This window comes from Xyrauchen texanus, chromosome 1 (genome assembly GCF_025860055.1).
Source record: "Xyrauchen texanus isolate HMW12.3.18 chromosome 1, RBS_HiC_50CHRs, whole genome shotgun sequence".
NCBI lineage: Eukaryota > Metazoa > Chordata > Actinopteri > Cypriniformes > Catostomidae > Xyrauchen > Xyrauchen texanus.
This window is the reverse complement of record NC_068276.1, coordinates 35,595,339-35,612,979: the sequence shown is the minus strand read 5'-3', so window position 1 is coordinate 35,612,979 and position 17,641 is coordinate 35,595,339. Positions and strand designations below refer to the sequence as shown.

Genomic DNA, 17,641 nt, shown 5'->3' with positions numbered 1-17,641 from the left:
TCTATAGCCCTTTCAAAACAAATGTTTAACAAAGTACTGTACAAAAAGAACAATCAAAATAAAAATGTTAAGATTACTTAAGCACTAAACAGTGCCATTAATTTGTATTAAATCAAACCATGAAAACTGAAACAAAATTTTTTCATCTGACTAATAATTTTAAAGGAAACGTCAATGCTAGCTGCGTTAATGTGATAAACCAAGTATAGTTCATGCAAATTCTGTAATATTTTTCAGTGTCTTTAACAACAATTTAATTTAACTTAGTCATGAGAATGACTTTCTGAGCAGTCTCCTTCAAACCCCACCTCTTAAACATAATTCGTAACACAGGAGGATGGCTGAACATGTAGGCATAATCTAAAAACAGCCCTCATCACCACCAAATTCCATTTAGGACTGTATTTATACACCATCAAATATTCTAAATATTTTTTTTTCTGCCATTTCAGGCAAATGTGCTGCAAACATTTTAATGATCCATTAATAATTTGCCCACTATATTATTTGAATCATGTGGGAACTTTCTCTTCCCTTCTTTCCACAGACTTGTTCCCTCTCACAATTATTTCTTTTTCCCAGCTTCTCATCTTCCTGGTAATTTCACTTTTCATCCAATTATCTGTCTCTTGTTCCTCGTGAATTCTTACTCTACCAGCTTCAAAAATGTTTATTTTTTGGAATCTGCTGAAACAGTAGTTTAGTAGATATGACTCTAATCCTACCACTCAGAACACACACACACACACACACACCCCCCCCGGAGGTCTTAGTCACACAGCTCTACAAGCATGGTCAAATCTGAATCTGAAATCTTAATAAGTAGCAATAGAGTGAGGGCTGCCGGTAAAAAATAAAAGTTTTTTTTACCGGTAAAAAAAATTTCCTAAGCGACAAGGTCGGGAATATTGAATCACTCCTACTATAATCAATAAAGCTGTTAACGCTACAATCACGTGACTTACAGACAAGGTAAGAAAGTGTTTTTCTTTTTTTAAATATAAACAGTGCATGTGTGTGTGTGTGTGTGTGTGTGTGTGTGTGTGTGTGTATGTATGTATGTATGTATGTATATATATGTATATATATATATATATATATATATATATATATATATATATATATACTTGTGAGATTTATTCCATCCAAACAGTTTTGATGTTAAATTATCAAATTTTTTTACATTGGAAAATAGTGATCTGTAGCATTCTATTATGTTGACATTAAAACGTTTCTTATGTCTATTTGTTAATGAGGGATTTGTAAAGTATTTTGAATTTTGGAGTAACAAGTTGAAGTTAGACTCTTGGGGTCTACTACGCAACCATGAGTACCTAGAGCACATTGGGAATTGTGCATGCCAAATTGGGGAGAAAAATAAATGTCTGATGTTTAGGTAACGTGAGCAACCAGTTTATTTTAATTACAAATAAACTACTTTATTTATTTTAAGACGTAAAGGGGCAGGTAAATGTGAAAAAGATAACACCACCGTTCTATTCTATGAAACAAAGAATGTTTCAGACACTTTGTTCTTAACAGACAACACAACAGCATATTTACCTTTACTATTTTAAATAAAATAATTAAAATTTGTTTATTTTGCAGCGAGATAATTATTATTATATTAATTCTTATCATAATGCTTTTCATGCATAATTTGATTTCTCAATTTTTTAGTATTTACTAAACTATTATTTTCATGGAAAATAAATACAATTATTAGCAAGAGAAATTATTTATAATGGCATGTATTATTATTCAACAATCAAGGGCCCAAGTTTTCAAACGGGGCAAGCCTCTCCAGGGGGATGCCAGAGAATGTCAGGGGAGGCGAGTCGACTGATGACAAATTCACCAAGTAAAATCAAAAGATAAATAAATACTGACCACTGCTGGGACAAAAGACCTTCTAAGTTGTTCAGTAGTACACGGAGGCATCACTAGTCGCTCACTAAATGAGCTTCTAAGTCCATTAAAAACACTTTGTAATGGATGACCTTAAACATACAATACCATTTTTAATTTGGCCCTTGTTCTCCTTTCTACAGTGACCTCAAGTTAATCTGGGGTAAGGCCAATCACAGAGCCAGCCTTCCTAATCATCTTATTGATCCTATTTTTTATCATTTGCAGTGAAGCACTATTATATATTACAAAAAAAGATTGTATTATGTAGGACTATCTGCGTTCGCTTGGCGCTCCATTTGATCCATATTATTCTATTATATTAAATACATTTTTAGGGTGATGACGCCATAAAATATGACGACAGACATTAGAAGCTTCATTCTAAAACCTCAATAGAAGTTTCGAATGTAAATATGACATGACATTTGGTACGGTCTAGTATGAACGGTTATAGTTATAGAATTCCGGTAGTTCTCGTGTTAAATGCACGTACAAGTCTATTGCTTGATTAGTGTCCTTTGGAAGATCAAAGCATGTCTCAGCCATGACAGTATTACAAATGTCATAGACAGTAATGTCTTTGTATTGAAGGCCAAGTTTAAAATATATCTCTACAAATTCATGCGCATCCATGCTCTCAGTATCTTTGAGTAAATGAATGATGGCAATGACGCAGTCGGAAAAGAGCTATACACACACCGGAAACTGTATCACGTGCGCACGCGATAGTCTCTCGTGCGTACGCGAAAGTCTCTCGTGCGCACGCGAAAGTCTCTCGTGCGCACGCGAAAGTCTTAGATTTTTTTTTTTGCACAGGACACTTCGGGGGCTCCGTAGTTTAGGGGGTACAGTCTTGTAAATTCTGTCAGAGGGGGGCTTACCATTAAAGAATTTGAAAACCCCATATCCTCTTTTTTGAACCTGAGCAAAGCGAACAAATATTTGTAATGCAACCTCTGAATGTGACCTGTAAAGCTGGCACTTGCATGTCAATGGCAAAAAAAGTCAGTAAATGCGATGTACATGAACACAGGTGAGAGGAGAAACAAGCCCAGAGTCTCTATCCATTCTAAATATTACGAGACAAACACAAAATGTCAGCCCCAGGAGAGTTTGTAAAAAAAAAAAAAAAATATATATATATATATATATATATATATATATATATATATATATATATATATATATATATATATATATATATATATATATATATATAGTTTGAAAGTAACATTGTAAAAAAATATTGCCTCATTAAGTAGCTTCAGTGTAGATATCTACTTTTTTGATAGTAACTTGTAGTGTAACTAACTACATTTTCAAAAGTGTAGCTTGACAGTAGTTTAACTATTTTAAATTATGAGTAGCTTGTCAAACTACAGTTTCAAAGTAGCTTCCCCAACACTGATTACTTGTTAGTTAAATTTGATTATTTGTCCATACAGACATTATTCAATCTGCTCCTGTCTGCTGTTGTATGTACAGGCAATTTGAGTGTAACACTGCAAGTAAACATGGTTGTCGATCCCAGACACCGGGTTAACTGTGAGACTGATATTCAAACAAACTTTTAAATAACATTTTGTTAAATAAGATTCTGTGTTTATAATTGAATGAAGGCTTGAGATAATCCCTGAGGTTAACATAATATTGTTCCACCAAATATGGGATATACCTTTAAAATATTTTACTAATAAATGTCTATAAAAAAAAAATAAAAGTATAAAAATATATGCTGTATATGCTGACACGTTTAAGAAGGGACGACTGTCCTTTAAATGTCTGTATAACGTTGTTCTGGATAATAACACTTGAAAAAATGCGATCATGGAAATCCTCCACCCTCTAACGGATGACAGCCACACCTCCCTGGGCGGGTCATACCGACTTCCAGCAGACAGAATGCCCCACCTCGTTCTCGGTGACCCGTGGGGACTCTCCTCCGCCCCTGACAGCGGCCCTACCGCTCCAGGCGGTCAGGGAGTTGATTCCCTCGTGGACAGCGGCCCTCTCGACCCCTCCACGTTTCTAGGGGAACAGCAGGGCACTCCTCCGCCCCTGGCAGCAGCTCCTTCGCTCCAGGCGGTCGGGGACTCCAGTCCCCACTTGCCTCGTGGATGGTGGCTGTTCTCCGCGTCTGGGTGGTCGGGCTACTCAGTCCCCCGGTGGATGGCAGCAGCACTCCCCTGGGTGGACGGCAGTGTCAAGGACTCCACGATGGACATCCCTCCTCCTTCCCGGGTTTCGGCACCAATGTAAAGTGGGTTAAGGGAAAGGAGGCGGCAAGAAAGGGCTTTGCGATATAAATATTATTTTTAATAAAGAACTAAAACCAAAAGACACAAACACACACATAGGACGGACAGCTGCCCGTAAACATTCTCTCTCTGTCGCACCACCATCGGCCTTTATCCCTCTCAGAGGCTTGATTAGCCTGATAAGGTACCAGGTGTGTAAAATCATGACCCGGCCCCGCCCTCAGCCCTGTCACAGTCTGCCTATGCACACTGTTCTCATTCACAAGTCCTTCATTGTTTTTTTGTTTTTAATATACCCAATTGTGGAGGATGGAAGATTTATTTTTTTCTTATCTGGCAAGAGCAGATATTTTTTGTCAGACCGTCAATGTTCTAGTGTGGATGAACTGAAAGCTTTGGTGGCTGAAACCTGGAGGAAACTTTCACCACAGCTTTTACAGAAACTTGTTGATTCTATGCCCAGACATTGTCAAGAAGTTCTGTGAACGAAAGGATTGCAAACTAAAAAAATAAAATGCTAATAATCTTTAATGAAGCAATAATCATGTGTCTTAATTTTAAACCATATATCTGTTGTATATAATTTAAAAACAGTGGCAAAGTCTTCTCTGCTGGTCTAACATGTCAAATAAATAAATAAATATTTATCATCCTGTAATTTCATGTATTTTCAATCAATTTCCACTCTTAATTAATTTACAAACAAATAAAAAAAAATAAAAAAAGATTATCCAGTCAGAATTTAATCCTTGATGCTTACAAGAGAAATGTGACAGCTTTTTCACAAATCGCATGCCCATACCAGAGCTTGTTAGCTAAGGCAGCTTGTGAGTTTGAGCTCCATCCCCTCAGGCCTTCAGAATTTCCACAGAATCCCTCAACAGTGCAAATGAAAGAGCAACTGAAGTCAGATTGTAAGATTCATCAGCCAATCAGATTGATTTATTTGTTCTTGGTGGGTGTGATCTTTAGACATGTCCCTGTCAAGGACTTCTAGCTGGCCTTGAGTGACGCAATCACGCTTTGAATTTGAAAGCGAAGAGCGCAAGATCATCATCACTGCCACTATCGCTGTTGAGAAAGAGATCCTTATGGATTTAAAAACACAAGATATTCTGCATGACCATGTGATTGCTTCATTTATTAAACAGCAAAGGAGGACTGATTTTCACTTCAAGTAAACTGGTAAGTGCTTTTTGGATTGTTATAGCAACATCTGGATTTTTCTACGTGTAAATTAGGCTGCTTGAGCATTCAGTGTCGGATCAAGTTTTGAAAAGTAGTGCAGCGTTCCATTCAACTTGGAAAGTCGGATTTTACAACTTCCTACTAGGAAAAGTGCAATGAAATGCATCTTTAATCAGAATTACAACTTGAAGGCTCCTGCAGAAATTCTCAACTCCGATTTCACCGAGATGCATGTGCATGATGTCACACAAACATGTCGACACTCAGGGAGATATACAAAGTGATAAACATTTACTTTATTAAGTAATATCGATAAATTAGTTTGTTTCCAGATTACATGATATTAAAGCTTGTTTACCAAATGCCTGCAGAAACAGGTGTATAACACATTCTAATCTCTTTTGATAATCGTAAACCTGAAGCACAAATGCTAGCGCTGCAGCATTGTTTATCGGTTGTGTTGCTAAGAGACATCTCTAATGAGAGTCAAAACCCTGCTATGCTAACGGGAGTGTTACAGTTCCGAATATCGGGGAATGAAATAAATATATGGTCTGAGAAATCAAGTAGGAATATCCCAAATCCAACCTGAATGAAACGCAGGATAACAGTGTACCCTGATGAAACAACATTTATTGCAAGCAACATTTAAATCGCAAATATTATTAGAAAGATTTTTCCAGGTATTATAGACCTCTTTGGTAGATTCATATAAAAAAATTATGATTTTTGAAGTTCAATTCACAAAACATGTCGTGCTGCAGTTAAAATTAGGCTTGCTTGAGCATTAAGCGTTGTTTCAAGTTCTGTCTTTCGTGCGTGGACGTGTTTTTAAAAGGACAGTTGGTATTATTAGTTGAAATGCCATGTAATGTATGATTAGGCATAGCATTTTATTCATTGTGAAACTGTGTTTTCTTAATGGCATGAATCGCACTGAAGGCCTAGACTTAAAATGCATGGCCCGCAGCTGTTTAAAATGTAACAAGCTTATTTTCTTTAAATGCTCTGCTTGAAAATTGTGCTCATGTTTTTTTTACAATAAATGCAAATTGGTTTGATGTTTTTTTCTCATATGCAAAGGAAATCATGCATTTTTAAGTCCAGTTTAAGCATCCAAATACTTTTTGGGGCCACTGTATATAAAAATAAAATATAGGAGCAAAACAGTCTGTAGCTTTGCACAAATTCTGCAATTGATCTGAGGAGCCATGAAAACTGAAGGCCCCCAATCCCCTCTTCTCCTGCTGGTACTATAGAGACAGCTTTCATCAGGATGTATTGGAGGAAGCATGTGAATTTTTCTTGCACAGAACAGAGCACATATGCAGAAATACATGCAAACCACAAAGCTGCACCTACAATCTTACCTCTGCTAAAAACTGAAAAGTACTGTTGCTGAAACGGGACCCAGGCTGGCCAGATGTAATCGAAGCACAAAATAACAAATAATAAATGGAAAAAATAAATAACAACAATTAAGCAAATCAATCCTAACACCCCTGTAAAATGACTATCTGTCCAAGCATCTTGTTCTTTTCAAAACATTTCAAATATATAAACAGGATAATGCACAAATTAATTATTGAATATCATTGGGAACATCTCTGGACCACTACAACATTCCAATAGTTTAACAATGTAGCAAAATCATGATTCATAGCTACTGATTAAATAGGGCAGAAAGTTAAAAAGCATAAATCACAGTGTTGATGTAGTAGAGGGACATCTGCTACTGACTACTCAGCCACAAATGAACCACATGATAATATAGGAATGAACACACATGACGTGTGTGTGTGCATATATATGCTACATTGTGGGGACCAAATTTCCACACAAGGGTAGTAAAACCTGAGATCACCCACATTGTGGGGCCCAGCAAGTTTGTGTGTGTGTGTGTGTGTTAAGGCAGTTTGTTTAGATGGGCTGATTGGAGGATGCTGTTCTGACTCTTTGGGCAAGAACCATGCCAAATCACTTGCAAAGTCTAGCACACACCCCAATTTCCTCTCTCCCTGGCTGACAAATATTCATACTAAACGGACAGACACAAGAATAACTCTAAGAACCACTAAGGATACAGTAAGCCTAGATATGGCATTTGACGATATTATAATACCATAACAGCTAGATTATTTGTATTGTTTTGACCTGGCTTTGAGGCCTTGCTCAATTATAACTCTGTCATTTTTTCTTCCTTTGTGTTCTACTCACTTGGTCTCAATATCATGGTGTCCTTTTTTTATGTCATCCGCTTTCTCTCTGTGAGGTAGTGATTAGCAATATTCTGCATGTATTTACTCTGCATGAGTCTAGGACATGTTCTGACTAATTAGTCAACAGGAGACTAATGAAGAGAGAAGAAAGAAAGGTGGAGTAAAAGAGGAATGTGTAAGTGACTGAAAGAGTGACAGAGGACATAAAGGAGATAAGAGAAAGAATGAGGAAAGACAATCATAGAGTAATGGAATAGGTAGGGACCCATGTAAACATAACTATTATTATCATTGTTCACTCTTTTAATTTGTCTCTTTACACACATTAATGGGTAGAACACATGAACAATCATGTGTAAGAGAGAGTCTTTTGTATTTGTCAAATGAGAGTCTGATGCCCTTCCCAAAGAGACAAGTTTACAGCACATTATTTGCACACATTATATAATATTATATTTGTCCTCACCTCAAAAGGAACGTGGAAAAGTGAGGCGGCGGAACGGATAAGGTAAAAGAATAAATGCGGAGAAGGAAAAAGAAAAAACAGGAAAGCACTTTAGGAGATCGTGAAGTAATGTCTGTTTGTTTGGGAAAAGACCAGCAGTCAGTGTTCATGAAAATAATCTAATCCATGCATGGAGGCAATATCACAACTCACTGGATTGCATGGTGACTTTAAAATAATAAAAGGTAAACAAAAACAACTGCAGCACAGCACAGACTGAGAGGAAATCCATTTTCGGTTTGTAAAGAAAAAGACTAAAAAACTATTATGTTCATTTTCTATTTTATAATGCAGAGGTTGCACACATTTGTTCATTATGAACAAAACTAGAATGCTCTAGACAGCGCATTATGGTTCATAATGTAAGTGATTGTGCTTGTAACGCAAACATAATATTGAAATGGTTTAGTATTTGCAGAAATCATTCATCCATTACTCCAGACATCCACATCAAACATTATCTTAAATCAATACACAAATGTAATAAGCCATATGGCTTAACTGCCACAGTATGTCTAGGGTCATCCTTGGCTTTTAACTACAACAAAAATCCCATTGGATTGTCCATAGCAGTAGAAAAATATGAGGAGCAAATGTCACTCTGGGGAAATTTCACAAATACATACAGACACTTTCATTCAGTGCCTTGCCATCCAACCACACAGAACTCCATCCAGACAGACACATGCAGTATCTGAACTGAACCACAGTTAAGTGAAGGGGGAAACATTCACTCTGCAACTGAAATATCTTTTCATTTGAAATGCTATTTGTAGACCTGCTGAGTGTGGGGGTTGTATGTGTCTGGACTGACCACTTTTTAAAAATGTCAGGCAAGCAATGTCATATAATTAAGCGGTGTGTATCAGAGTATGTCAGCACTCTCGCTCTCTGTGTCTTAGTTTCTTTCGGTTTCTCTAATCTTTCATAAGTGTGTTAAGGCCAAGCAATCAATCCTAAAACTAACTCCAGCCCCTCAACAAGCTCTACATACAAACATACTTCACAGTTGGTGTGTTTGTGTGTACCATCTATTTTCTATCTGCCAAGGTTCATTGTAAGGACAAAAAGCGTTTCAAGCCAGGCAAATACAATTTTACTGGCAATTTGTGAATTGAATGTCTTACCTTTACTTTTTCCTGCAGTTTTCCGAGACAAACAGTGCTTTCTATGATGCGTGTGAGAACACCCTGCTTGTCTTTCTCTAGAGATGAAGCCTGAGGAAGGAGAAAGGGAACAGGATGGGTTACAAAGCTAGAGAGAGATAGGAAGAGGAGGGATTTAAAGGACAGTCATGATTGAGGAGAGGTAGTAGGGACAAGAGCAAGGAAGGAAAGAGAGGAGCCAGTTAAAAGTGGGAAAACAGCAAAGCAAATCTTTAAAGGTTTTACTGCTTTCTGTTGGGTACAATCAGATTTATAAACATTTCCCGAGCAGCAGTAAGGCTCTCTGTCTGGAAAAAGGGTAATTTGAAATATTCATAATCCCTGAACTTAAAGCTCTGCCTCAAACACAAAAATAATTAAAACATTTCAAAATAGGAAAAACTCTGCAGATGTGCTGAACCAAAAGGTTGCTGTGGAGAGGATTTGATGAAAGGTTTGAATGTATCCCCTTTTCAAGGTTGAGGAATTCAGGAATTACTGTGTGTCATTTGCTAAAACATGCTTTGTATGTTAACATAAACTACCAATGGTAGATATCAGTAGACATGAGGAGACAATAATGGATATTCCCAGCATGGGTGTGTATAAGTGAATGGCTGTGAGTGCAGGTTGAAGTACCATGTGCATAAGCTGATCTCTTTCATGGGTGGTTTTCTCTGCGAGTGTGACGATGTTAGCAAGGTACTGATGAGCAACAAGTTCTTTCTCTAAAGAGTCTTCAACCTGTTGCTTCAGGAAATGTATACGCCTCTGAGCCTTCCTAATGAGGGAGAGAAACAGAAAAAAAAAAAGAACTGTGTTTTAAACCCTTATATCAGTCAGTATTATGTCGGTATTTCCTTTAAATTGAAAACATACATATTATATAGGGTGCTCTCTTAACCTTTCTTCTCCCGCAAGGTTTCACATGTATTTATTATTTTTGCCTTTATCAGCCACCAATTCAGTGGCTCCAAAAAGCATATAAAGGCAGCATAAAAGTAATCCATATGAATCCAGTGGTTAAAGTCATGTATTCAGAAGTGATATATTAGGTGAGAAACAGATTAAAGTCATTTTTTTATATAAATCTCCACTTTCCCTTACAAATTCTTCTTATGTTTTTTTGTGATTCACATTCTTCATGCATATCATCACCTACTGGTTGGGGCTAGTCAAAGGTGCAGATTTATAGTAAAAAGAAGGACTTAAATGTTGATCCGTTTCTCACCCACACAAAACATATTGCTTCTTAAGATATGAAGATATGGATATACCCACTGGAGTCTTACACATTACTTTTAGCTGCCTTTATGTTCTTTTTGGAGCTTCAAACTCGCATTGTATGGACCTACAGAGCTGAGATATTCTTCATTTGTGTGCAGCGGAAGAAAAAAAATTATACACATTTGTAATGGCATAAGGGTGAGCAAATAATGAGAGATTTTGGGTGAATCTTTTCTTTTAAATCTTTCAGCATGCAGTCCCTTTTGCATCAGAGTTTACTGGTGTTGGTTGTTCATTTGATTTAGAATCTCGTCCTCATCTCTACTCCTCGAACAGTGCTTCTGCTATTACACTTCCTGTCTGTTCTCCTTCTGTTTCTGCAGCCCTCTGGCCAAAATAAACTGCCTCTGCTTCTATTGCCTATTATTCATCCTGATCCTCCTCCTCCCAGCTAAACGTTCTCTCACAGTCAGAAATAGTAGTCCTCAAATACAACAGAGTAGGCTAAAAGACACATTTCACAATATTTTATAGAGTGATTCTCTTCACCAAGACTGACAATGGCCAATATAGCCCAGCCTTTATAAGACTGCTAGTTTAAAAACAGAGCTTTGATTTTAAATCAACATTAGTTGGTCTTAAGCCCTTCATCCTACACTTCCTAGAATAAGCAGCCTGAGCTTAACTGTGCACACATGGTAATGAAACACTGAAACAAATATGTGTGTGTGTGCGCATTTAACATGAGTTTGTATGTTCAAGCATGTACCTGTTAGCTTGACGCGAAAGCTGGAGCTCGGTCTCAATGTGTTTGATGTCTGTGTTGAGGTTGGTTTTAACCAGCAGCAGTGTCTTTTTCTCTGCTTCCATTGCACTCACTCTAGACAACAGCTCTTCAACCTCAGAATTCTTAACTTTCTCAAGTTCCTGCAGCTGCCTGTAACATACGCACACTCAACTAAGTGAAAAGCATATAGGAAAGATTCAAGGTAAAGGCATGCATTTATCTTTAAAAATGGAGTAAATGATTTTCTTATATAACAGGGCATCATAAGGATCTTTATTTGTAACCACCTGCATTTTTTATTCTCTCTAATCATGCCTTTTCTGGCTTTATTATCGAGAGGACAGTGGAGAGATGAAAGGAAATGATAGGGGAGAAGAGTGGGAATGGGATTGGGAAAGGTCTTCATGAGCCGGGACTCGTACTTGGGTAACCCGTGATGTATCAGCATTATATATAGCCCTCTAGGCTATGGCTCAGACAACCACCTGCATTTTGTGTGTGTCTAAGGCACCATGCATGTACTGTTTATGTGCAAGTGAATAGGTTTGTGGCAACATTTATTCATTTATCCATTGCATTACTTTATATTCACACAGACAGTGTGTAGGGTATAAATTAGTTTAGGATCTCTTTCTTTCTCAGTTTGAGAGAGTGAGAAGTGCTTTCTCTCTCCCTTTGTCTTTCTCTAGGTAAGTTCCAAAATCAATGGCATACCCCAGAAAAATGTCAATGATTTTTTATATCCTGTTGTAACTGGGGATAAAAATATCTCATAGGAAGCACAATAACCCCCCTCACTCAATAATCAGCACTCTTCTCACTGCAAGGCCTCTCATACTTCAGCAGTTCATCAATAGCAATGAAACTCTGTCCTACCTAATTTTCTGTATTCCCTCTATACTGTCTTTCTCTTTTATTGAAAGTGTCTACCTTCTAGTGAAAATGTGAAACACAGCAGTTATTCTGGGGCAATGTTTTCTCTGGATGTTTTTAAATGTAAACTTAGTGCTCTTAAGTATTTTTAATGATTAAAATGTGGAAAATGTAACAGCAAACTTTGATACGCCTAAAAAAATGGCAACTTGGGGAGTGGTTGGAAAATAGGAAAATACATGAAGGATGTAAAATGATAAATTATCAAATTCAAGCGTTGCCTTTTATATGTCAGTTTTAGAATGCCACTATATAAGAGTGTGACGAGGAGGAGGGCATGGCCGGGCAGTGATTGAGCAAGGCCGGCACTGAATCAGCTGGTTCGCGAGAGAAACACATGCGGCCGTGTTGCATGTGTGTCCGTTTATGTTTGTTTAAGTTAATTTATGCATTAACTCCTTGCCCAACCTTTACCTGTTACAGTGAGATAATCATTATACTGTGCTTACATTTCAGATTTATATATTATGCCATGCTCTTGTGTTTCTTTTCCATATGATTAAGTCATTGTTTATACACTCTGTGAGTGACAAAGTGCTTTATGTTGCCAGAAAGGAGAAAGGCCTGGAAAACTTTGTAGTCATTATTACAGTGAAAATGTTTAAATATGTCATACAGGTTCAAATTATCCATGAATCTATGGAATTATGAGTCGAAACAAGAAAACACAGCATGAAAGAATGTGCTGCTGTCAAATTTTGTGTCTAAAATGCAGTGCCAAATGAATTCAGGAAGCATTTTACAGAAGGCTGACATTAACATGTACATACTAATATATATATATATATATATATATATATATATATATATATATACATATACACACATACACACACACACACACACACACACACACACACACACACACACACACACTCACCTAAAAGGATTATTAGGAACACCATACTTATACTGTGTTTGACCCCTTTCAGCCTTCAGAACTGCCTTAATTCTACGTGGCATTGATTCAACAAGGTGCTGAAAGCATTCTTTAGAAATGCTGGCCCATATTGATAGGATAGCATCTTGCAGTTGATGGAGATTTGTGGGATGCACATCCAGGGCACGAAGCTCCCGTTCCACCACATCCCAAAGATGCTCTATTGGGTTGAGATCTGGTGACTGTGGGGGCCATTTTAGTACAGTGAACTCATTGTCATGTTCAAGAAACCAATTTGAAATGATTCGAGCTTTGTGACATGGTGCATTATCCTGCTGGAAGTAGCTATCAGAGGATGGGTACTTGGTGGCCATAAAGGGATGGACATGGTCAGAAACAATGCTCAGGTAGGCCGTGGCATTTAAACGATGCCCAATTGGTACTAAGGGGCCTAAAGTGTGCCAAGAAAACATCCCCCACACCATTACACCACCACCACCAGCCTGCACAGTGGTAACAAGGCACGATCCATGTTCTCATTCTGTTTACGCCAAATTCTGACTCTACCATCTGAATGTCTCAACAGAAATCGAGACTCATCAGACCAGGCAACATTTTTCCAGTCTTCAACTGTCCAATTTTGGTGAGCTCTTGCAAATTGTAGCCTCTTTTTCCTATTTGTAGTGGAGATGAGTGGTACCCAGTGGGGTCTTCTGCTGTTGTAGCCCATCCGCCTCAAGGTTGTGCGTGTTGTGGCTTCACAAATGCTTTGCTGCATACCTCGCTTGTAACGAGTGGTTATTTCAGGCAAAGTTGCTCTTCTATCAGCTTGAATCAGTCGGCCCATTCTCCTCTGACCTCTAGCATCAACAAGGCATTTTCGCCCACAGGACTGCCGCATACTGGATGTTTTTCCCTTTTCGCACCATTCTTTGTAAACCCTAGAAATGGTTGTACGTGAAAATCCCAGTAACTGAGCAGATTGTGAAATACTCAGACCGGCCCGTCTGGCACCAACAACCATGCCATGCTCAAAATTGCTTAAATCACCTTTCTTTCCCATTCTGACATTCATTTTGGAGTTCAGGAGATTGTCTTGACCAGGACCACACCCCTAAATGCATTGAAGCAACTGCCATGTGATTGGTTGATTATATAATTGCATTAATGAGAAATTGAACAGGTGTTCCTAATAATCCTTTAGGTGAGTGTATATATATCAACATGTCACTATATAACATGTACATAAAGGAACAGCACTCCCTTTTTAAAGACCTTGTACCTTTTGAATTTGTCTGTCACATTGTTGTGTTCAGCCAAGCTTAGAGAGTTTTGTAAAGCCAAGCGAACTCTCTGAAACTCGTTCTTTAGGGCATGGTGCTCTTTATGCTCCACTTCTAGCTCCTTTTCAAGAGCCTGCTTGTCCGACTCCAGCAACATCACCTGTTTCGTGACCTTACACACTACACACACACAGAGAGACATCTGAATGTATGCAAATAAATAATAAGCAGGATACCACCCCCATTATACAGTGTCTAATGTTATATACTGTATAACGGTTGACAAATGTGTTAATCAAAGGGATAGTTCACCCAAAAAAAAATTATTCTCATTATTACAACCCTCATGATATCCCAGGTTTGTATGACTTTCTTCATCACCAGAACACATTTGAAGAAAAAAAGAAAATATCTTAGCCCTGTAGGTCCTTAAAATTCAAGTGAATGGAGATTTCTCTTTTGAAGCTCCAAAATTCACAGACAGTCAGCAAAAACGTCATCCATATGACTAAATGAATGTCTTCTAAATCACGATAATTTTTGGTGCGAAAAAGATAAATATTTAAGTACTTTTTTTTTTTTTTTACTCTAAATCATGCTTCCGGTCAGGAGCGGTACGCACGTGTGACGTAATCACATTGGCATTTGAAACACGTTAGAACTGATGCATGCGTGTCACAGCCGGAAGAGATGCACTGTTTACAAGTGAGGAGGAATGCTGTACAGTAGCTTGGTTGGTTTTGGTTTAGAGCTGTTATTATCGGTTTCTTTACTCACAATGGTGCATTTGTCTGCATATCTTGGATGTCTCCACCAAGTGGAGAATGTAAGATTAATTCTGTATCATGGTAACACGATTACATCACATGAGAGACTGCTTGGACACCACCGTCTCGTGAATCTTACCCTCACATTGGATTATAGTTAAAAAGTACTTAAATAGTACTTAAATATTGATCTTTTTTGCACCAAAAGTGACTGTATCACTCTAGAAGGCATACATTTAACCGCTGGAGTCATATTGATTAAGTTTATGCTGACTTTCAAAAGAGAAATCTCCATTAATTTGCAGTTTAACCCTCTGGGGTCGATGGACGCGCCGGCGCATCCTGCAGGATTTTTCCGTCATTACAGTGGAAACAACATAAAATTCTGTCATTTTGGGGCATACAGATAAGTGTAAGACATCATTAGAGACTATAAAGGGTCTACTTTTATTTGTGTACACTCACAATAACAACAAAATCTTGTGCTTTTGTAAAATAAAGAAAATAAAAAGGGTGAGCTTACAGCAGTCTCTGTGTTCACAAGCATATTTCTGAAACACGTCACAAAAATGAACTGAACCTCCATGAATACTTCTCACACAAACATGAAACACATGTCTAAAGAAAGCTTAAAATGTCTACTTTTAAATAAAACAATTAAAATGTAAAACAAATATTCTCCTGCAATGTAATCTGTATGAAACAAAGAAAGGTACAGTTTCTCCTGGCTCAGCTAATTATCCCTAATGTGATCACACCCACGGGCAGAGGGCGCTATTCATACGGTAATGTGCTGAGACGATCAATGCAAACGATAAACACCCTCGACTGTGCCTTAAAAGCATCTAGTTCATTCACTTTTCTGTGCATTTGGAAGATGGGATGATACACAGGCGAGGAAGCTCCTGGATAGTGAAGAAGATTTTACATTTTCCTCAGAAGAAGAGCGGGACTCCGATGAACGTTTGTATTTTGAAGAATGACTTGATCCAGCCGAGGATATAATTTCAGATGAGCAAGTCATTTAGTTTAACTTACATTAGTTGACAAGCTTTTATAAACATGTACATATTTTACTAGTGGGACTGTTTCCAGACTTGCCAGCCAGGATTCAGAGTATTGAAATTTGAAATAAGACTCCTAATAATTAGGTTTTAGTGACATTTAAATGCTGTTTCAGCTAAAGCAGATATGTAAATTCTATGATATAAATATGATATTTAATATGATATAAAAATAACATGAATGTTTAGATTATATTTTAACTAGTGTTTATGCTGCCTCATTATCATCAACAAAGCTTGTGCTTGCAAATATGTGTTCAGGTGTAAATGAGTAAAATGCACTTTAAATATGCCCATATTAGAAAATCAGCATCTTATAATGATTTTACAATATATTCAAATAGAAAACTGTTCTTTTAAATTGTAAAAATAGTTGACAATATCCCTGTTTTTACTGTATTTTGGACCAAATAAATGCAGCAGAAGAGAGCAGAAGAGACTTCTTTTAAACTGTAGTGTAGGTCTAAAATAAGTAAAGTCTTTATATAAAGAAAATGTATAGTCTGATTACTTCTTTTAACTTAAAACTTGATTTTGATCATTAACTCTTTCCCCGCCAGCGTTTTTTAAAAAAAGTTGCCAGCCACCGCCAGGGTTTTTGATGATTTTCGCTAAACTTTAATGGCCCGCAGAATATTTTCTTCCATGAATATATGAAGATGCTATATATCACAATAAAGATCTGAGCCTCTGCTTTTAGGCAAAAAAATGATTTTATTTTATCGTCATTTGTTCTTTTTTTATTGCGACTTGAACAGAGGTCGGTTTTGTCAAAAAACAACATTTCAGACAAAAAGCTGAGAAAAAGGCATGTTTATGTCTGATATTTTGAGCTTACATATTATTGTAGCCCAGTTTGTGCTGAATACAGTGTTATCAGATTTAAGCCATTAATATGTTTTTAAGTAACTGAAAAAAAGCACAAATGTCAAGGCATGTCAAAACCTCTCCAGGGCCCAAAACACCCTCAGACCCCAGAAGGTTAAGGACCTCCTGAGCTAAGATATTTTCTATTTTTCTTCAAATGTGTTCTGGTGAAGAAAGAAAGTCATACACACCTGGGATATCATGAGGGTGAGTAAATAATGAGAGCATTTTCATTTTGGGGTGAACTATTCCTTTAATAAATGCTGAGGTAATTTACTCAAGTGTGATCGCTTCACTCTCCATGCTTTGTGGCAGAGCAGATGCAGAGAGAAAAGCTTGATTGCGTCAAGAACAGTAACAAAAGAAAGAGGGCTTTTGTGTCTTCTCTCGTGTCTGCTTGAACGTCTTTTTATAAAGCATTAACATGTCAACAAGGTATGCAGTTTTAAGAGGTCTTGCAATGCATGGTTATAATGTTGCATAATTCCATATATTTTTTTAGATCCAAGTAAAAGAAAATCACAAGCAATTGATTACATGACAGACAGTGCACTTCCGTTAAAAGCAGATTCTGTTTGGTGCACTTCATCCACATGCATTTGTCAGA

The 17,641-nt window shown here is 37.3% G+C and overlaps 1 protein-coding gene across 6 annotated transcripts in view; it reads right to left on the bottom strand.

Moving 5' to 3' along the window:
* The window catches only part of LOC127661950 (centrosomal protein of 89 kDa-like), a 140,112-nt gene that overhangs the window by 77,272 nt on the left and 45,199 nt on the right, over positions 1-17,641 (bottom strand). For all 6 annotated transcript variants that reach the window (XM_052153305.1, XM_052154781.1, XM_052089959.1 and 3 more), the window contains 4 exons: positions 14,336-14,516; positions 11,223-11,390; positions 9,866-10,007; positions 9,209-9,298 (listed from right to left, as the gene is read on the bottom strand). In XM_052153305.1, the coding sequence (XP_052009265.1) occupies positions 9,209-9,298; positions 9,866-10,007; positions 11,223-11,390; positions 14,336-14,516 (581 nt within the window). The remainder of the gene's footprint in view (positions 1-9,208; positions 9,299-9,865; positions 10,008-11,222; positions 11,391-14,335; positions 14,517-17,641) is intronic.